General features: G+C 37.2%; 1 protein-coding gene across 1 annotated transcript in view; it reads left to right on the top strand.

Moving 5' to 3' along the window:
* The window catches only part of LOC102181821 (sperm-associated antigen 16 protein), a 1,088,062-nt gene that overhangs the window by 160,997 nt on the left and 904,516 nt on the right, over positions 1-22,549 (top strand). The window contains exon 10 of the mRNA XM_005676499.3: positions 8,712-8,839. Coding sequence (XP_005676556.1) covers positions 8,712-8,839 — 128 coding nt within the window. The remainder of the gene's footprint in view (positions 1-8,711; positions 8,840-22,549) is intronic.

The following is a 22,549-nucleotide window of genomic DNA, read 5'->3' as shown; positions in this document are numbered from 1 at the left end:
ACCAAGCATGCTGGGACAGTTGTGGGGAAACTGACCACTGGGCAGTTTCAGTCTGCTTCCTTTGCCTTGTTTTGAGACTGAACAAGCATGTGAGCACTCTTCACAAGCAGAGTCTAACTTTCTTACAGCTCCATTGTCAGTCCCACTGGTTTTCAAACCAGCTAAATGTATCTTGGTGTCATACACCCAAGATAGGGATTCAACTGCACACCCCCTAAGAAGGGTTGTCGAGCCCATGTAGTCCCCCTCCTCTTCTGTGTCCCCTCCTAGGGGCTCAGTGCCAGTCTAATTGCTTTTCTTCCCTTTCTGTCTGCCTACTTGTGGGTCTTCTTCTAGTCTCTGTTTTCAGTAAGAATTCCCATGTTGTTGAATTTTGGATGTGTTCATGTGGGTTGAAGACAATGGCAAGCCACTGCAATACTCTTGCCTGGAAAATCCCATGGACAGAGGAGCCTGGTGGGCAGCAGTACATGGGGTTGCTAAGATTCGGACACGACTGAGCGACTTCACTTTCACTTTTCACTTTCATGCATTGGAGAAGGAAATGGCAACCCACTCCAATATTCTTGCCTAGACGATCCCATGGACGGAGGAGCCTGGTGGGCTGCTGTCCATAGGGTCGCATGGAGTCGGACATGACTGAAGCGACTTAACATGCATGCATGCATGGGGGTTGGTGAGCTCCACATTTTCCTGCTCTTTCATCTTGATCACCTCCTCATGACCACTGTTAAGATTCTTGCTCTCTCTCTAAAAAATGTATCATAATACATTAGCCCTTACTTATGTAGATCCTTTGTTTATTTTATAAAAGTGAAATGATTTTAATATGCCATTCTATACATTTTTAAGTTAGTAATATAGAGTTGATTTTACATAAATACATATACATTTAGAGTGATATTCAAAGTGTTTGACAAGTCAACATTAGAGCATGAGATCTGACCAATCAGAATAGATGCTAGATGTTGGATGAGAGAATGGTCCTGGAGCCCCAGGTATGGCAAAAATCTTCATAATTAGGGCAATATTATAAATAAATTGGGTCAGGGGATGTACCCAAAGAAGGAGATAAAGTGTGGTTGTAAGAGGAATATAGAGTATATGCTTTGGATAGCAGCTATTTTCCAAGTAGTAGAAATGTTTTTCAGTATTTTAACAACTGGGCCCTACAGTTATAACAGTACTGGATGTACTTCAGTCTATTTAAAGATGATATAGCAGAATAGTACCATAATTGTTACAATAAATCAAGGTATTGATGCACAATTAAGTTGTCCTTAATATCTAAAATTGTAAGAAATGCAGCATATTAGAAAATAAAAGCAAACCACCAAAACAAAAAAACGCAAATGAAAAAGAAAGCTTGTGTATATAATTTGGTGAAACATTGAGAGATTATCTGTAAGACAAATTCCCTAGCTGTGGAATTGCCAAGTCAGTTTTTATTTTAGTTGATATTTCTTTGAAAATGTCGAGTCAGTTTATAATCATCCCAAGTGAAGAAATGTTTTCCATATCTTATCCAACAGTTTGCATTATTACATTAAAAAACATATCTTTATTCAATTTGATAATTGAAAGATTAAAGAAATATTCCATTCTTACTTAGTCATCATTTTTTAATAGTTGAAAACTTGTTAGATTTGGAGACATTTAGACGTAGACCATTATATCTACTACTGTGGGCAAGAATGAAATGGAGTAGCCATCATAGTCAACAAAAGATTCCAAAATGCAGTACTTGGATGCAATCTCAAAAATGGCAGAATGATCTCTGTTCGTGTCCAAGGCTAACCATTCAATATCACAGTAATCCCAGTCTATGCCTCGACCAGTAATGCTGAAGAAGCTGCAGTTGAACAGTTCTATGAAGACCTACAAGACCTTCTAGAACTAACACCCCAAAAAGATATCCTTTTCATTATAGGGGACTGGAATGCAAAAGTAAGGAGTCAAGAAATACTTGGAGTAATGGGCAAATTTAGCCTTAGAGTGCAGAATGAAGCAGGGCAAAGGCTAACTAATAGAGTTTTGCCAAAAGAACACACTGGTGATAGAAAACACCCTCTTCCAACAACACAAGAGAAAACTCTACACATGGACATCACAGGATGGTCAATACTGAAATCAGATTGATTATATTCTTTGCAGCCAAAGATTCAGAAGCTCTATATAGTCAACAAAGACAAGACTGGAAGCTGACTGTGGCTCAGATCATGAACTCCTTATGGTAAAATTCAGACTTTTAAATTGAAGAAAGTAGGGAAAACCACTAACCTAAATCAAATCCCTTATGATTATACAGTGGAAGTGAAAAATAGATTCAAGGGATTAGATCCGATAGAGTGCCTGATGAACTATGGACTGAGGTTTGTGACCTTGTACAGGAGGCAGTGATCAAGATCATTCCCATGAAAAAGAAATGCAAAAAGGCAAAATGGTTATCTGAGGAGGCCTTTCAAATAGCTATGAAAAGAAGAGAAGCTAAAGGCAAAGGAGAAAAGGAAAGATATACCCATTAGAATGCAGAGTTCCAAAGAATAGCAAGGAGAGATAAGAAAGCCTTCCTCAGTGATCAATGCAAAGAAATAGAGGAAAACAATAGAATGGGAAAGACTAGAGACCTCTTCAAGAAAATTAGAGATACCAAGAGAAATTTTCATGCAAAGATGGGCTCAATAAAGGACAGAAATGGTATGGACCTAACAGAAGCAGAAGATATTAAGAGGAGGTGGCAAGAATACACAGAAGAACTGTACGAAAAAGATCTTCATGAACCAGATAATCACGATGGTGTGATCACTCACCTGAGCCAGACATCCTGGAATGTAAAGTCAAGTGGGCCTTAGGAAGCATCACTACGAACAAAGCTAGAGGAGGTGATGAAATTCCACTTGAGTTATTTCAAATCCTGAAAGATGATGCTATGAAAGTGCTGCAGTCAATATGCCAGCAAATTTGAAAAACTCAGCAGTAGCCACAGGACTGAAAAAGTTCAGATGCCAAAGAATGCTCAGACTACCACACAATTACACTCATCTCACATGCTCACAAAGTAATGCTCAAAATTCTCCAAGCCAGGCTTCAATGGTACATGAATCGTGAACTTCCAGATGTTCAAGCTGGATTTAGAAAAGGCAGAGGAACTAGATATCAAATTGCCAACATCCATTGGATCATCAAAAAAGCAAGAGAGATCCAGAAAATCATCTACTTCTGCTTTATTGACTATGCCAAAGCCTTTGACTGTGTGGATCAAAGTGTGGAGAATTCTTCAAGATACAGGAATACCAGACCACCTGACATGCCTCCTGAGAAATCTGTATGCAGGTCAAGAAGCAACAGTTAGAACTGGACATGGAAAAACAGACTGGTTCCAAAATTGGGAAAGGAGCACGTCAAGGCTGTATATTTTCACACTGCTTATATAACTTATATGCAGAGTACATCATGAAAAATGCTTGGCTGGATGAAGCACAAGCTTTAATTAAGATTGTCAGTAGAAACATCAATAACCTCAGATATGCAGATGACACTACCCTTATGGTGGAATGTGAAGAAGAACTAAAGAGCCTCTTGATGAAAGTAAAAGAGAAGAGTGAAAAATTTGGCTTAAAGCTCAACATTCAGAAAACTAAGATCATGGCATCTCGTTCCATCACTTCATGGCAAATAGACGGGGAAGCAATGGAAACAGTGACAGTCTTTATTTTGGGGGGCTCCAGAATCACTACAGATGGTGACTGCAGCCATGAAATTAAAAGATGCTTGCTGCTTGGAAGAAAAGTTATAACCAACCTAGACAGCATATTAAAAAGCAAAGACATTTCTTTGCCAACAAAGGTCCGTCTAGTCAAGACTATCATTTTTCCAGTTGTCATGTATGGATGTGAGAGTTGGACTATAAAGAAAAACTGAGCACCAAAGAATTGATGCTTTTGAACTGTGGTGTTGGAGAAGACTCTTGAGAGTTCCTTGGACAGCAAGGAGATCCAACTAGTCCATCCTAAAGGAAATCAGTCCTGAATATTCATTGGAAGGACTGATACTGAAGCTGAAACTCCAATACTTTTGTCACCTGATGCAAAGAGCTGATGCATTTGAAAAGACCCTGATGCTGGGAAAGATTGAAGACAGGAGGAAAGGGGACAACAGGCGATGAGATGGTTGGATGGCATCACTGACTCTCTGGACTTGAGTTTGATCAAGCTCCGGGAGTTGGTGATGGACAGGGAAGCCTGGAGTGCTGCAATCCATGGGGTTGCAAAGAGACAGACACAACTGAGTGACTCAACTGAACTGAGTTAGACTGGTTGCTTGTATTTGGATTAATTACTATGAGTTTGTCTTCTCAGGTGTAAAATGGAGACATTATAAATGTCAAAACAATATTGTCTGGTTTTTTATTCCAGATTAATTTTAGAATAACTTACTAAGGCTCCTCAAAATTCACAGTAAAGTTTTTATTTGAAATGTATTAAATATTTAAATCAAACTTCTCAAGAACTTTGTCAATAGACTTCCTGAGTCCGTGGGATATCTATATTAAATCAATCCGTTTTATATCTCTGAATAAAGTATGTTTTTCTTGAGATTTACTGAGTTTCGTATTAGTGTTCTACGAGGTATGTGTGTTTTATTGTTGCTAGATTTAATGAAATGTTTTTCTTTTATATCTTCTGTTCATTAATTGCATATATGAACATTACTACTTTATAACTGTATTACATTTATAGTAATATGATCTCTTTATAGTTCCCTTTTCCCATTTAGCTTTATATGTATTACCTATATCTCTAATGTCTATCAGCGTAAATCACAATATATGCAATATGATAACTTTATCTACTTCATTCCTATAGTTTTACTGCATATTTCTTCACCTTAATATCATCTACATATTTCTACTCTAGCTGTCCTTTTCATTTATACTGTTCCTTCTTGAGACTGAGTCCTTGCAAGGGAAGGAGTATATTCTACTTATATTTGTGGTCTGGTAAAATTAAACTAACGCCTGACATGAAGTAAACACTCAAACGTTTTAAGTGAATGCCTGAGTGAATAATTTTGAGCTTCAGATTCAAGATTGTTGTGGATTATTCTCATGAATGTTAGCTCAATGGAAAGCATTAAACAAGACCGAGAAGCAGACAGAAGTTAAATGGCATAGATACAGAGCCTTGGTACCCAAGAGACTCATGTGGAAGGAGGCCAAGTAGATAATTGACTTTCCAATCAGGATAGATACAGGGGATACCTAACTGGTATGTCACTGAAACGGAGAGAAAGTTACCCATCTGGTCTTTCATCCTGTGAATATAAGCAGCAAGGCTGTTTTAATCCCAACTGGCTGGTGAGTGAAGCAAGAGAACTCCATTTATTATTGATCCCGGGACAAAGAGAGATAGCCAGCAGTTAACCAGATATGAGACTGAATTCTGACAGATCCAGTTTACTTGGATCATAGTAAACTATTCTGTAATCAGCATACCAGAAGAAATTAAACCTGGGCTTTGATTAAGAGAAAGTATTTTATAATAAATAAGTAAAGTATGAAATAACTCTATGAATTTACTCACCAGTTGAGATTAACATGTGCCACTAATTGCAGCAATAATAAAAATAAACACAGAAATAGCTAATGTTTATTAAGGATTTATTAGATGCCAAGCATGTGATTGATGCTCCACAGAGATTAACTCACTTAATCCTCAAGTCAGTGAATTCAGTGTGATTTTGGTTGTGTTTTACATGTGGGAAAATACAGCTTAGGAAGCTTGGTGAGTAGCTTGACTAAATTCACATGCTAGTATCTGGTGAAACTGAATTGTGAGGAAAAGTCACAATTATCAATCACTACTCTTTTTCACATGGAGAGCTTTAACATAAATAACAATGTCAGAGCCTCACTTTCAGGCATTATTACTTAATTGGTCTGGAGTAGGTCTTGGTGATATTGGTATTTTTTAAAAAGCTACATGGTGATTTCAACATGTACTGAGCTGAGAACCAATGACCTATCAAGGCCCATTACTGAGAGTTTAGCTTTGCCCTCCAGTTGTACCTTGCCAATACATAGGAAGGACAATAGTCATATAATTTCAAATAGTTTTTTAAGATTTATTTTCATTCTTCTACCCTCCATGCATTGTCCTTATTTATGTATCCTGCGCTTACCTCTCTGATCCTGCCTGCTAATTGATTGTCTCCTGCCTGCTATTGACTCCTGGAATGTTTCAGTATACAGCCTGGGTGATAAAGTACCTTATGTTTTGCTTCTGATGCTGCTGCTGCTGCTGCTAAAGTCGCTTCAGTCATGTCTGACTCTGTGCGACCCCATAGATGGCAGTCCACCAGGCTTCTCCGTCCAGGGGATTCTCCATATCTTTATTGAGATAGGATTGCTATTATTATGCCTTCACTGCTCTTGTAAATCTTTCCCTATATTCTTCTCAGTTTTATCAAACAGGTTGTAGTTGATTAGGTTTTATCAAAATTAGTTGATTAGGTTTCTTAAATGTCTCATTGTATTAGTTTTACTAATGATTGATTTAACAGTGCTTATGCAAATTGCTGTAGATAATAAGTTTCTGGTTCTAGATATTTCCATGTAGTCAAAAAATTACACTAAGACCAGATTCCCACCACCTTTCTGTATTTTCCAACATAATAATTTGCCCTTCCTCCATTTCTAACACAGGCAATATTATTAAAATGAAGTATTATCACAACAATAGGGAAATGGGCAGAAGGCATACACACACACCTGAGGAAAAATGAAGTACAAAAAGAAATATAAAAATAGTCAATCTAATTGGTGAAATGCCAATGAAATAGTTTTATATATGAATTAGCAATATTTTTTTTTCAGATTTTCTATCTTATAATTTGTATATTTATTATTTTACTGTTCATGGTGTCATCATGATTGAATGCAGTCTCCACAAGGGAGGCAATTTTGTCTGTTTTGGTCAGTGATATATTGTAAGATCTGAAGCCAATGCCTGTCCTTACATAGACAATAATAAATATTTCTCAAGGAAATAAATACTTGTGTGAGTGGGTCCATAACAAAGATGTGTGGTGTGTTGTATATATTATTATAAAACTGGCAGGTATATGAATTCATGTCATAATTCTAAAGAGAAATCTGTGAAAGGGTATCATGTTTTTTTTTAAAAATGTATTTTCTTTGGATGATTATTTACTTACACTTCTAAACTGTGCTTTAAGGATGCAATCAGTAAAGTGGAGATTTATAGACAGAAAACCATGTTCATAGCATTGATAATCATATGGGAAACAAATATAGCTTATTTTAAGTAAAATGTGTTTGCGTTCCTTCAAAATAGACTACTGTGAAAATGCAGTAATGTTAAATGAAAGATGGAGGGTGGATAGTGGAGGATGGTTCCAATTTTGTAAAAACTGAGATACAGAGACAGACAAGTTGGTAAACCAAAGTGATAACACTAATTATTATCACTCAGATTCTCAGAGCTATGAGGGAATCTAATAGTAATTAATCTCATAGTAAAAAAAGGTTTATTTTTTTTCTTTGTAGTATTATAAAATGCATAAAATTTCTAAAAAAATGTATTAATATACTGCTTTTGTGATCAAAAAGATACTTCATTTATTAAAATTGTCTTTGTAATTTTCCAAACTCTGAGGATATATTAAATAATCTGTTACAATGTAACCTTCACAGGGCAAGTCTTTTTATCTGCTTTATTCATTAGTGGATTCCCCATACCTAGAATAATGTTTGGGATAAAATAGTACTCCAAAATACCTTTTGAATAAATCAATGAATATGCAAACAACTAATGTGTCTCCCTCTTTTAAAGGCAGTTTCAAAGTGTTAAGGACCCTTTTTCTATAGAGTTGAACAATTGATCATTCATCTGATGGCTCAGTTTGTAAAGAGTCTGCCTGCAGTGCAGAGACCCAGGTTCAATTCCTGGGTCAGAAAGATCCCTTGGAGAAGGAAATGGCAACCCACTCCAGTATTCTTTTTTGGAGAATTCCATGAACAGAGGAGCCTGTGGGCTATAGTCCATGGGGTCACAAAGAGTCAGACGTGACTGAATGACTCACATTTCACATTCAAGTGCACTTCATAGGGTGTCTTCCTTTTACTGAGGGGCTGAAAATTATCTTTTACATCATTTTGGAGGGAAATGACCAATACATGGCAGATGTGGATTCTATGTATGTGAAATTTAAAATGATTATGACAGAAATCTTTTATCTTTAGTAAGTAAATTATCCCAGTTTCCTCAGATGTAAAGAAAACCATAATTGTTAGTGAATGTTGTTATTTTGTTATCCAATTAAAATATGTTCAGTTCCCCATCTATAGAGAACAAAAGGAATATAAAAATAATACTGTTGGGGATGGAAACTTATTGAAAAAGGACAATAGACCAATAATATATAAGAAATGCTATATTGTGTTTTATATTGTAATTCAGTAAAGGGATGTTTGCAAGGAATTTTTACCATGTAGCATGCAGTTTATATTTATACAATTAGATATATGCCTTATTTAAAATTTTATATTTATGGCATATTTTCTCAAAACTAAAATCAAGAATGATGGATTTAATAGTAGCATTTTTAAAATAAAATATTAAATAAGACTGTATCAATGTGTACAATGAGTTTCTATTTTACACAGAGTTCTTGCTTTATTTTTTCTCTAGGATTCAGAATTTCCTACACATATGCAACCAAATCCAAACCTGGATTTAGGCAAAGAGAATCTTTGTCCAGCAAAATTTGACTACAAGCTGAATAACATATTCAGACTTCACGAACTTCCAGTGAGCTGGTAGGATTCTTGATGTTTTATTAATACTTTTGAGGTTTTATTGTCATGTCTAAATTTTGATGCTCTTACAACTGTTTATGATCAAAGTGGTTTGCTCTTAGCCTGTATCTGAAATTACTCCATGTAACACTGAAAGAATCTGCATAAAGCTGCTGCAAGAACCTCAATACTAATCGGTTGAGGCACTTGGTGGCAGTACAGCCTAAGTGCATGACTGTGCATATTTAATGTAGAGGTTGCAGTTCTTGGTTAAAATGAAGCACACGTTTTTTTAGAGATGTTTGTAGGATTTATTTTAAAAATAGGATCTCAGCAACTATGCATTTCATTTGATTATTTTACTTAAAATTTTACCAGTGTACTTTTTTCCCTCATTAACACATTGTTTTGTTTTCTTTTGAGGATCATAGTTTTTCAAACCATAATCATATCAGTGTGAAAGTGAAGCTTATTATTTGGTATTTATTAAAATGCACTATTTTATGAATCTGCATATTTACATTTATAGCAAATGTTTAAAATCTTGAATTTATACTGCTCTTATTTAGAGTGTTTGAGAAAAATATTTCTGTGAAGAATCAGTAAACATACAGCCTATCATAGATTTCTATGGTTAATTTCTTACTAAGTGGTCAGCTTTTGTAAATAACCACAGATATATCATTTTGATTACAGTTTAGGTAAGTAATATTGTTTTCTTGCATTTGTTCATATAATCCAAAGTTTATTATTGACCTTTAAGAACTCTAGGATTTGTACAAAAATACTTGACAAACATGTTTGTCATAATAATTCCTGTTATGTTTGAAAGAAAATGAAATTGAAAGTGTTAGTCACTCAGCTGTGTCTGACTCTTTCAACCCCATGGACCTTAGCCCACCAGGCTCCTCTGTCCATGGGATTCTCCAGGCAAGAAGAGTAGAGTGGGTTGCCTTTTCTTCTCCAGGGAATCTCCCCCACTCAGGGATGGAAGCTGGGTCTCCACATTGCAGGCAGACTCTTTACCAACTGAGCCACCAGGGAAGCCCCTGTTATGTTTAATGAGGACTAATGTCTCAGAAGAGAGTGTTAACCAACTCTACTAACGTACACTTACCTGTGATGAGGTTTTCATTTGCTCTGGATGAATTTATGTGGAATTTACTTTCTAAGACCTAGTTGTTTGATTATTTGCATGTACCAAGAATATTGTCTATGGTATCCTGCTTATGAGCACAGTGGATATGATTTTATCTGCCATGATCAAAACCTGTAGGTTAATGAATTGAAAAAGTTTTGTTAGTAAAAAGAACTATAATAATGATACATTCGTTCCTTAAGTAGTCTATTTCAACTTAAAACAGTTCATCTGCACTCACATCCCAGTCTTTTGATGTAAGGTCATAACTTTTTCTTTGATTAAGTGACTGTTGATTGGAATTCTACATCATATTTCTTACCAATAACGCATCACTAACAAGTTCAATTTTGTAATTTCCATAATCTAAAACAAGAGCTTGAGACACTCAGATGATCTCCTCGCTTTTCCACAGCATTAATTTAATTTTCATTGATAGCAGTTCTGCTTATCACACTCACATTTCATCATCTTGATTAATTTTTAATTATTTCACAGTAGCAAACACAACAGGGTTTTGAAGGGTGAGTAACAAACTCCTTTGATGCTTTGTGATCCTGGACCTCAGCTGGTAGGAACAGCCTGTGCTAGTCTGCTGGTGCACAGTCTGGGATCTCTGAACGGTCTAGATACTGTAAGCACAGCCTACAGTGACCAATGACTATGTGAAGGTTAAGAGAGAAGCTTTCACTAAATGAAAACAAGGAAAAGAAAACATGGGAAACATTTGACTCTTAGTCAAAGACAAAATCTAGATTTCAGCTGAATATATTTGCAGCCTTTGGAAAGACAGCTGCCCTGATAACTACTACTGCAAAACAGGGAATAATTTCTCTGTCATAATCTTCACTAGTTAGTCCATTAGGAGAAAATATTCTAGAATTACGAGTTAGTAAGGAAAAAACAGATCAATTGTGAGTAGAAAATGATAATCACTAATTTTCCCGAGTAACATACCTCAAAGGAAAATGAAGCTGTGACTTTGGGACAACTCATTTCCCTGGGAACCCCCCTCCTTTTTTTTTTTTCTCTGACTGTTTGTTCCTTTTCAATTTGTCTCACTTTCTGTTTCCTGATACAGCCATTTCTTTTTGGTCCCAGGTTTGTTTTTCTCTCTCCCACCTTATTTTCTTCTACTGCTTTCTCTGTATTCTTATTGTATACCACCAGTCCTTAACTGGCCATAATAAAAAACTCAACTGTAAATTTCTAGTGTTGCTCAGATAATTTAATATTCTCTGTTCTTAATTTTAAAACCAAATCACCACACTCCCTTCAGTCCTTATATGCACGCAGAAGTTTGGTACTTCATAGGTCTTTAATGTTGCTCAGTCCATCCGTCATGTCCAACTCTTTTGTGACCCCATGGACTACAGCACTCCAGGCTTCCCTGTCCTTTACTGTCTCCCAGAGTTTGCTCAAACTCGTGTCCATTGAGTCAATGGTGCCATCCAATCATCTTATCCTCTGTTGCCCCTTTCTCATCCTGCCCTCAGTCTTTCCCAGGATGAGGTTCTTTTCCAGTGAGTCAACACTTTGCATAAGGTGGCCAAAGTATTGGAGCTTCAGCTTTAGCATCCATCTTTCCAGTGAATATTTAGGGTTGATTTCCTTTAGGACTGACTGCTTTGATCTCTTGCTGTCCAAGGGACTCTCAAGAGTCTTCTCTAACACCACAGTTTGAAGACATCAATTCTTCAGTGCTCAGCCTCCTCTATGGTCCAACTGTCACATCTATATATGACTACTGGAAAAACCATAGCTCTGACTATGTGGATCTTTGTTGGCAAAGTGACGTCTCTGCTTTTTAATACACCGTCTAGGTTTATAATAGTTTTTCTTCCAAGGAACAAGTGGCTTTTAATTTCATGGCTGCAGTCACCATCTGCAGTGATTTTGGAGTGCAAGAAAGTATAGTCTGTCACTGTTTCCATTGTTTCCTCATCTATTTGCCATGAAGTTATGGGACTGGATGCCATGAACTCAGTTTTTTGAATAATGAGGTCTTTAATAATATAATGTTCATTGCCTCAATTATATGTTTCTTTGAAGAATAAAAAAATTGTTTTATAGGTAGCTGTGAATTTATTTTGATTTTAAATTGCCGTGAGTGTAAATAAAATTCTTCCCCTATGGTGTATAGGTTTCTTAACTTCATCAAAATAACAATAATAGTAATAACAATGATAATGAAAGAATATCAATAATAACAATAAGCCATTTTAGTAAGCATCTGTAAATGCCAGGATTCAGCTGTTTTTTCTTTTATGTCTCTCTCTTTGTCTCTGTCTGTTTTACATATACATTCACACACACACAGATGAGGCTCAGAAACCTTGTGAATTACAAAGAAAGAATTTGTATCAGGTCTAGTTAACTCAAAAACAAACCACAAAATAGTGGATAAGTCCATACATTGTATTAAAGAAAAAGACGAAGGAAATAGTTTCTATTTTTACAATCAAGCATACAAATTTGTCAGTAACCTACAGCTATATAACCCATAAGTTTGGCCAAGATACTTTTTCCCCTGACAAGTTTAACCTAGGATAATTTCTTTAAACTTAAATTATTAACATAATTCATTAGACTGTTTTTAAGTGCAGAATTTGCTAATTATATATTCTTTCCCTGGAAAACACAGATTTATTAAAATGTATTTTTGCTGGATTTTTCTAATAAGGTCATAATAAAATAAATGCACATTAAATTCCATATAATTTAAAAATTCTTAATGTCTTACTAATTTTCATTTTTGTAGAGTGCAGTTTCATAGGTCAAAGAAACAGAGGGTTTTAAATCAGATTAGTTAACAGAGTTTTTGAATTCTAAGATAGCTGTCTTTCTCCTACTTTAACAAGATGGTTTCCATCAGCCTAGAATATTAACTCCCATTAGTTTAAAAAAAACATTTTCTTGACCAACCACCCCCTCCCTCCCCCCACCAAACCTATGCTGTTTCCCCAGAAGCTGCTCTGCTCATTTCCCTAAAGAGGTTGGTAGTAGTGCTGATTGAACTAACAGTTTCTACTCAATCTTCCCATTCAGTGGAACTCCCTCTCTGTCCTCTACTCTGGAACTGACTCTTGTCAGTCATTGGCTGCTGCCATGACCACCACCAGTGGCCACTTACTCATTCTTCTCCTCTTAGCTGTAGTTGATACAACCCACCATCCCTGTGTTTACTCTCTTGAATCCATTATTTGCATGGTCCTGATCTTCCTGCTGGGTTTCAGGCTGTCCTGCTCAGTGTCTTGCCAGCAGGCTGCTTCTTTTCTGCCAGACTTATGGCTGGTAATTGCCCTGGCTTAGCCTTCTGGCTTCATCTTTTAACAGTCTACACTTTTTCCTGTGGCCTCTTCCAAGCTCAGTCTTTAAGTACTCTCCACAGAGTAGGAAATGGCAACCCACTCCAGTATTCTTACCTGAAAAATCCCATGGACAGAGGAGCTTGTTAGGCTACATTCCATGGGGTCACAAAGAGTCAGACATGACTGAGTGGCTGATCACACAATGATAGATAATCCCCTTGGCAATATCTCTACCACTGACATCTCCCTTGGGCTTGAACACCTAATAGGCTTCTCCAAATGATAATTTCAGAAAGAACTCTTGTTTTCCCTCAGAAAACTGACTCTACTGATCTTCCCCATTTTGCAAAAGCAAAATGTGAATTTACATGAACTTACTCAAGCTAAAAGCCTAGAAGTAATTTTAATTACTCATTCTCACACCCCACAATTCCCACCATCAATCCAAGAGTAAGTCTGATAGGTTTTGCCTCCAAAACGCATTTACATTTTCCCACTTCTATCTATATTACTATGGCCATATCTCACACTATTGCAAAAACTTAGTAATTCATTGACTTCATGCTAGCTAAACCTATCTTTTAAAAATATAAACCAGATGACAAAATTCACTGCTTTCAGTACAATAATGTCTCCCCCCTGTTTTAAAGTAAGATCCCAAACTTCTTACTGATGCCTACAGCACTCTGCTGGTTGGGACTGTTGTCCACCTCTCGTTGCATTGACCATATGCTCTCCCTGCTTTCTTGTTCAGAAGACTAAACTACCCAATCTTCTCCCTATTCTGCAAACCTGCCATACTTATCTCTGCCCTCAGGTCTTTATACTACCTCTTCCCTCTATTTGAGTTTTTACTTCTCCAGTTTGTGCATGTTTGGCTCATTCTTATCTCTAAAATCTCAGCTCAGATATTACCTCCTTGGGTAGGCAGTTCCTGAAATATGTAGCTAATGTTTTACTCTTCATTCCTTCAGTTACTGTTAATCCTAACATTCTATTAATATTTTATTTCCATCATGGAATTCAGCAGGCATGCAGTATATATTATTTTGAAGTATTTTATAAAGTAATTAGCCTGCAATTAAAATAAATAAATTTACCAAAAAAATGAAAAAGAACATGAAATCTTAGTGTTTTCCTAATTTATAGATGGCAGAGACTGGCTAAATACTCACCAATTCAGTTTCCTCCTCCCTGGGCCCATTGGAAGAGTCTATCTCCTAGCCTTCTGAAGTGAGTCATCTATTAAGTCTTCCAATAGGATTCTCTGCTCTCTCCAGTTTTATCCTCATAGCTGGAATCAGCAAACTTTGAAAGTGACAAGTTGTGTGCTAGAAGGCAAGTGGATCTCTGTGTCATATGTTGCTTGAAGAGTTTTCCGGTTGTCATCAAGCTTTGCCTCACATCCTAATTTAACTTCCCTAACTAATGCACAATGTTTTTGTGAAAATAGATGCATTAGGATATATAAGATTAATAAAACATTTTTAAAAAAGAAAGACTGAAAGTACTTTCACATTTACTCATTCAACAAAAATGTATTTAGCATTTATCAGGTCCAAAAGTTATGACCAACCTAAATAGCATATTGAAAAGCAGAGACATTACTTTGCCAACAAAGGTCCGTCTAATCAAGGCTATGACCACCTTTTCCAGTGGTCGTGTATGAATGTGAGAGTTGGACTGTGAAGGAAGCTGAGCGCCGAAGAACTGATGCTTTTGAACTGTGGTGTTGGAGAAGACTCCTGAGAGTCCCTTGGACTGCAAGGAGATCCAACCAGTCCATTCTAAAGGAGATCAGCCCTGGGATTTATTTGGAGGGAATGATGCTGAAGCTGAAACTCCAGTTCTTTGGCCACCTCATGCGAAGAGTTGACTCACTGGAAAAGACTCTGATGCTGCGAGGGATTAGAGGCAGGAGGAGAAGGGGACAACAGAGGATGAGATGGCTAGATGGCATCACTGACTCAATGGATATGAGTCTCAGTGAACTCCAGGAGTTGGTGATGGACAGGGAGGCTTGGCGTGCTGCAGTTCATGGGGTTGCAAAGAGTCGGGCACGACTGAGTGACTGAACTGGAACTTGACTCTGGACCATTAACTAAATACAAAGAAATATGTTTCCACCAGCTTACATTTGTTACAAGGAACAAGTAATAAACCAATAGTGAACATATATATGATCATATATCATCTTTGATGATCATAAGGGCTAAAGAGAAACACAAAGCAGACAGAGGGACATGGAATAGAGGACGGCTTGAGGTTAAACACAAGGGGCCAGGACTGTTCTGAGAAGCTGACATGTAATAAAAACCTAAAGTGGGAGAGGAAGTGAGACATACACCAAATAAGGAAGAAAATTAGAGTTGAGGAAACAACAAATGCAAAGTCCTATCCCATGAATTTCCATAGAAGCAGTCATCAGAAATAAATAAAAAGCGACTAAGTAGCTTTTAATGCAAAAAAATGGGCATCATAGAAATGTAATTTTTTAGCATGGGTCTATGTATTTCTGGTAACATGTCCAGAATGTTTCCAACAAGGAAACAGAGTAAGTGAACTTGGATTAATAGAAGAAGAGAAGAAAATGAAGTTAGGTACTTGGGGACCAGAGAGAGTGAGACTTAAGTCCTCACAATCTTAGTAAAGAGGACTGTTAATTTTATTCTGAGAATGTTGGAGAGCTATTAGAAGATTGTGAGAAGAATTATGCAATTTGGCTTATATTATATAACAACAAGATGTTCTGACAACTGTGTGGGAATTAGACTGTCAATGGAGGTTAAGAGTAGAAGCTGGCAGACTAGTTAGGAACTATTTCAGTAATTTAAGAGAGTTATAAAGATTTTCTGGCCGAGGATGGTAGTGTTATAGAGACTAAGTGGTAAGATTTTTAGTTTTTGATGAGAAAGTGAGCAGGATTTTTGGGTAGGCTGGGTATAGGCTGAGAGAGAAGAATTATGGATAACTCCAGGGTTTTTGGTCAGATCAAATGAAGATAGAGTGGCCATTAATTTCAAAGCTAAAGGAGGGCCAGGTTTGGAATGTGGGGTTGGTCATGTTAAGTTTAGGAGGTGCTTATTAAACTTGCAAGTAGACTTAGAGGTGAATGGGACACCTTAGGCTCCACTGTGAAGACAATTCACAGCTTCATGTGCTGCCTGGCAAGTAGTTAATTTCATGTCAGTACTATTCCATGCACTTCCATAGAAGCACCACCAGAAGTAAAGAAAAAGTGACTAAGTAGCTTTTAATGCAAAAAATGGGCATCATAGAAATGTAAATTTTTAGCATAGATCAGTATCTCTGATCTTCTTTGGGCTACCAATTATATATGTTTATAAGGAATCACTACTATATTGTAAAATGTATTTCCAAATTAAATTTTAGATCCTTTTTATAACTATAAATTTAACTTGAATTTTACAATGTATATTTATAAAAAGGGAATCCCTGGTGGCTTAGTGGTAAAGAATCTGCCTAAGATTCAGGAGACACAGGTTTGATTCCTGGGTTGAGAAGATTCCCTGGAGAAGCAAATGGCAATCTACTCCAGTATTCTTGCCTGGAAAATCCCATGGACAGAGGAGCCTGGTGGACTTCAGTCCATGGGGTTGCAAAAGAGACAGACAGGACTTAGTGACTAAACTGCAATTTACAATAAGCTGAATTTTGCCATTTTCATGATGTTTATATCCCCTAACTGCTGCTGCTGCTAAGTCGCTTCAGTTGTGTCCGACTCTGTGCGACCCCAGAGACGGCAGCCCACCGGGCTCCCCCATCCCTGGGATTCTCCAGGCGAGAACACTGGAGTGGGTTGCCATTTCCTTCTCCAATGCATGAAAGTGAAAAGTGAAAGTGAAGTCGCTCAGTCGTGTCCGACTCCTAGCGACCCCATGGACCACAGCCTACCAGGCTCCTCTGTCCATGGGATTTTCCAGGTAAGAGTATGGGAGTGGGGTGCCATTGCCTTCTCCTTACATCCCCTAAACAGACAAGCAATATATTAGAGCAAAGTATATATTTAAACTTTGAATTATCAGAAGAAAAGAAGTTATAGTCTCTTGAAACATCAAGAAAATTCTCCTTCAGTTCAATTCAGTTCAGTCGCTCAGTCGTGTCCGACTCTTTGCAACCCCATGAATCGTAGCATGCCAGGCCTCCCTGTCCATCACCAACTCCTGGAGTTCACCCAAACTCATGTGCATCGAGGCAGTGATGCCATCCAGCCACTTCATTCTCTGTCGTCCCCTTCTCCTTCTGCTCCCAATCCTTCCAGGCATCAGGGTCTTTTCCAATGAGTCAACTCTTTGCATGAGGTGGCTAAAGTACTGGAGTTTCAGCCTCAGCATCAGTCCTTCCAATGAACACCCAGGACTGATCTCCTTTAGAATGGACTGGTTGGATCTCCTTGCAGTCCAAGGGACTCTCAAGAGTCTTCTCCAATACCACAGTTCAAAAGCATCAATTCTTCAGCACTCAGCTTTCTTCACAATGCAACTCTCACATCCATACATGACCACTGGAAAACGATAGCCTTAACTAGACGGACCTTTGTTGGCAAAGTAATATCTCTGCTTTTTAATATGCTATATAAGTCTCTTGAAACATCAAGAAAATTTTCCTTAGAAGGGTAATAATTATATGCAATAAAATATTTGTAATCATTACTTATAAGGAGTGTACAGAATATTTTAAAATATTTTCTGTAGTATATGAATATATTCTGTTGGTTTTGTGGTTTGCTATCTAAGTACTAAAGTATTCAGTTATTTTCCATTAAATAATGATAATATTTATGGCCTAAATTTTTTAAAAGGAAGAGGTACATAAATTTATGGTAAATGTAAACATACATTTTTATGACCCATTTACCTCTTTGGATATGTTCCATAAATAAATACATCATCTAATTAGGAGATCAGATTCTCAATTTATTTCAGATTGTCTTTAGTGCCCTTGCCTGTATGTCTTCAGCTTTAAACTAAGCTTACTTAGGCACTTTGGATTTGTTGAGCAGCTTTCATCTTCCAGAAGGTGTTCTGATTTGTTTTCTGAATCAAATTACAGCTAAAATTATGGAAAGACCTTTTCATTGGTTATGCGTGTTGCACAAAGCATTTTCAATTCCGGGGCTGCATAGACTCAGAGAGAGACCGACAGTTATCCTTCTGTGGCTGTAACAGTTTTTCATCCTGCTTTTAATTATCTAAATCCATAATAATAACCACAGTGACCCTCAAGAAGGTATTGCTGGACATATTATAATTATATATAGCAATTATGTGTAGCACAACAATGCATAAAATCCCACTTATTAATTAAGGTTGCTAAAAATGAAGCTATGCTTGTCTTCCTTAGGACGTGGCTTCACTTTTTGAAAAAATGTAGTCCTTCAGTTTTTACCTTAAACTCTTTTCTGGGGTATATTATTATAAGGAAAGTCAAATTTCCATGGAATGACAATGCAATAATTTTCCAATAAATATGGAAACTCTCACTCTACTTTCTTGCTTAGCTGCCTGCTATTAATAGTATTTCCTATTATGTAATAGAAAGTATTTCCTATTATGTAAATGGAAGTTTACAAAAAAAGTATAATCCTTGAAATATAGAATGTTAGGGAAGATGGTTTAGGGCAAGTATCAATATACTTTTCTTTTTAGCAATATATTTACTGTTTCAAGCTATATCATAATCACACATGTACTAATATTCAGTTTAAATAATCAGGGATTCCAAGATTTGACATAATATAAGTAGTAAGTGGTTTCAGTAATTTTTGTCATTACTTGGGGTGTCTTACTTAAATTTGCCAAGACTTTGCCTTTAATACATGCTAAAGTTGATGCACATGGAATGATAGCTCATAAGTTATTTTTCCTTTGCTGTTCATAGATATATGGTGAATGAGCTATAAATATCAGTGCTTGTGACAGTAGATTTAAATCTTTAGCCAATTTTGGCAGTTTTTTATGTGGCCATGACCGAGATGAAGTTATCATGTTCTTTTTATATGATTACTTTTTTCATATCAACAGTGTTTTATAATCTAAGATTAAACAGTAAAACTTTGTCATTAGAGTATACCTCTAACACAGGTGACAATACTTGTACTTTGAATGCAACTTTAATTTAAAATTACTGACATTATCCCAAGACAATGCTATTAACTCAGTGAAAGTGAAAGTTACTCAGTGGTGTCTGACTCTCTGTGACCCCATAGACTCTATACTCCATGTAATTCTCCAGGCCAGAATACTGGAGTAGGTAGCCTTTCCCTTGCCGGGGGATCTTTCCAACCCAGGGATCAAACCCAGGTATCCCGATTGCAGGCAGATTCTTTACCACCTGAGTCACCAGGGAAGCAGAGTACCTCATAAAATCAGACATTTCAATTTGCATGTTTTGTAAGCACCTCAAAATTAATAGTTTTCAAAGGCAATTCCATCTTCTACCATCCCCTCCCCTCCACCCTCACTTCCTTGTTTCTCCTGTTTTGGTTTGCATCATTATCATCTAAGATCTGTGAATGTTTGGTCCTCCTAACCACTTAATCACATTCAATCAGCCATTTAAGTCTATGTATTCTGTATCCAAAAAGAGTGGTGCACTATTCATTTCTCAGTCCATCAGCTAACACTTAGGCTTCTGTAACCTCCTCCTACTGATCTCTCTGCCTCCAGTTGCTCCTCCAACTTTAATTTATGCTCTTTACTGCCATTAGAGTAATCTTTCTAAAGTGATTCTGAGATCTTATTTCTACTTTAGAATATTTTATTATATTTCAAGCCCTCAAGATATGCCTGAGTCATCTCAGTCTCAGTTCAAGTCAGTTCAGTCGCTCAGTCATGTCCAGCTCTTTGCGACCCCATGAATCGCAGCACACCAGGTCTCCCTGTCCATCACCAACTCCTGGAGTTCACTCAGACTCATGTCCATCGAGTCAGTGATGCCATCCAGCCATCTCATCCTCTGTCGTCCCCTTCTCCTCCTGCCCCCAATCCCTCCCAGCATCAGAGTCTTTTCCAATGAGTCAACTCTTTGCATGAGGTGGCCAAAGTATTGGAGTTTCAGCTTTAGCATCATTCCTTCCAAAGAAATCCCAGGGCTGATCTCCTTCAGAGTGGACTGGTTGGATCTCCTTGCAGTCCAAAGGACTCTCAAGAGTCTTCTCCAACACCACAGTTTAAAAGCATCAATTCTTCAGTGCTCAGCTTTCTTCACAGTCCAACTCTCACATCCATACATGACCACTGGAAAAACCATAGCCTTGACTAGACGGACCTTTGTTGGCAAAGTAATGTCTTTGCTTTTGAATATACTATCTAGGTTGGTTATAACTTTTCTTCCAAGGAGTAAGCGTCTTTTATTCATTTTTTAAAAATATAAATTTATTTATTTTAATTGGAGGTTAATTACTTTACAATATTGTATTGGTTTTGCCATACATCAACAGGTATCCACCACAGGTATACACGTTTTCCCCATCCTGAACCCCCCTCCCACCTCCCTCCCTGTACCATCCCTCTGGGTCGTCTCAGTGTACCAGCCCCAAGCATCCAGTATCATGCATTGAACCTGGACTGGCAACTCATTTCATATATGATATTATACATGTTTCAATGCCATTCTCCCAATTTCATGGCTGCAGTCACCATCTGCAGTGATTTTGGAGACCCCAAAAATAAAATCAGCTACTGTTTCCACTGTTTCCCCATCTATTTCCCATGGAAGTGATGGGACCAGATGCCATGATCTTCATTTTCTGAATGTTGAGCTTTAAGTCAGCTTTTGCACTCTCCTCTTTCGCTTTCATCAAGAGGCTTTTTAGTTCCTCTTCACTTTCTGCCATAAGGGTGGTGTCATCTGCATATCTGAAGTTATTGAGATTTCTCCCAGCAATCTTGATTCCAGCTAGTGCTTCTTCCAGCCCAGCGTTTCTCATGAAGAATTTTCCACAGTTTGTTGTGATCCACACAGCCAAAGGCTTTGGCATAGTCAATAAAGCAGAAATAGATGTTTTTCTGGAACTCTCTTGCTTTTTCAGTGATCCAGCAGATGTTGGCAATTTGATCTCTGGTTCCTCTGCCTTTTCTAAAACCAGCTTGAACATCTGGATGTTCGTGGTTCATGTATTGCTGAAGCCTGGCTTGCAGAATTTTAAGCATTACTTTACTAGTGAGTGAGATGAGTGTAATTGTGCGGTAGTTTGAGTATTCTTTGGCATTGCCTTTCTTTGGATTGGAATGAAAACTGACGTTTCCCAGTCCTGTGACCACTGCTGAGTTTTTCAAATTTGCTGGCATATTGAGTGCAACACTTTCACAGCATCATCTTTGAGGATTTGAAATAGCTCAACTGGAATTCTGTCACCTTCACTAGCTTTGTTCATAGTGATGCTTCCTAAAGCCCACTGGACTTCACATTCCAAAATGTCTGGCTCTAGGTGAGTGATCACACCATTGTGATTATCTAGATCTTTACTATCATTATTATGAATTCATTTTCATGTAGTTTGCCTATTTCCTCTTCATTTATTTGGATTTCTGCATTTCTATTTTGTTCCTTCAATTGTACCATATTTCTCTGCCTTTTCATTATTATTTTTTTAACTTATTGTGTTTGAGGTCTCCTTTTCCCAGGATTCTAAGTTGAATTCTTTCTTCCTTTTGGTTATCTTCCCTCCTAAAATTAGTCCAGGGGTTTGTGTAAGCTTTGTATAGGGTGAAATTTGTGCTGAGGTTTTGTTTTGTTTTGTTTTGTTTTGTTTGTTTTTCCTGTCTGTTGATAATTGGGTTTGCATTTTTCTTTTGTCTGTTGTTTAGATGAGGCACAGGGTGGTACTGCTGGTTGGGTGATGCCAGGTTTTGTATTCAAGTGGTTTCCTTTTGTGTGAGTTCTCACTATTTGATACTCCTTAGGGTTAGTTGTCTGGTAGTCTAGGTTCTTGAGTCAGTTCTCCCACTCCAAAGGCTCAGGGCTTGATCTCTGGTCAGGAACAAAGATTCCACAAATGGTTTGTTATGGCATTGATTGAGATTAAAACAATACCTAAAAATGAGAAACCAAAGATGACAAACCAAACAAATGGCAGTTACAAAATCATGCAAATAATAATTAAAGTAATGGAATATATACATATACATATACACCCATAAGCAAAATCAAAACAGTTCAACAAAAATAAAGTACAGTAGATTGACCTGGCGAGCAAAGGAAATCAAAAATTATATTAACCAGTTAAGAACAAACTAACTTAAGCACAAACTGGAAAAC

Source organism: Capra hircus, chromosome 2, assembly GCF_001704415.2.
Source record: "Capra hircus breed San Clemente chromosome 2, ASM170441v1, whole genome shotgun sequence".
Lineage (NCBI taxonomy): Eukaryota > Metazoa > Chordata > Mammalia > Artiodactyla > Bovidae > Capra > Capra hircus.
The sequence above is the reverse complement of the archived record's forward strand: the minus strand, read 5'-3'. Positions and strand labels throughout refer to the sequence as shown.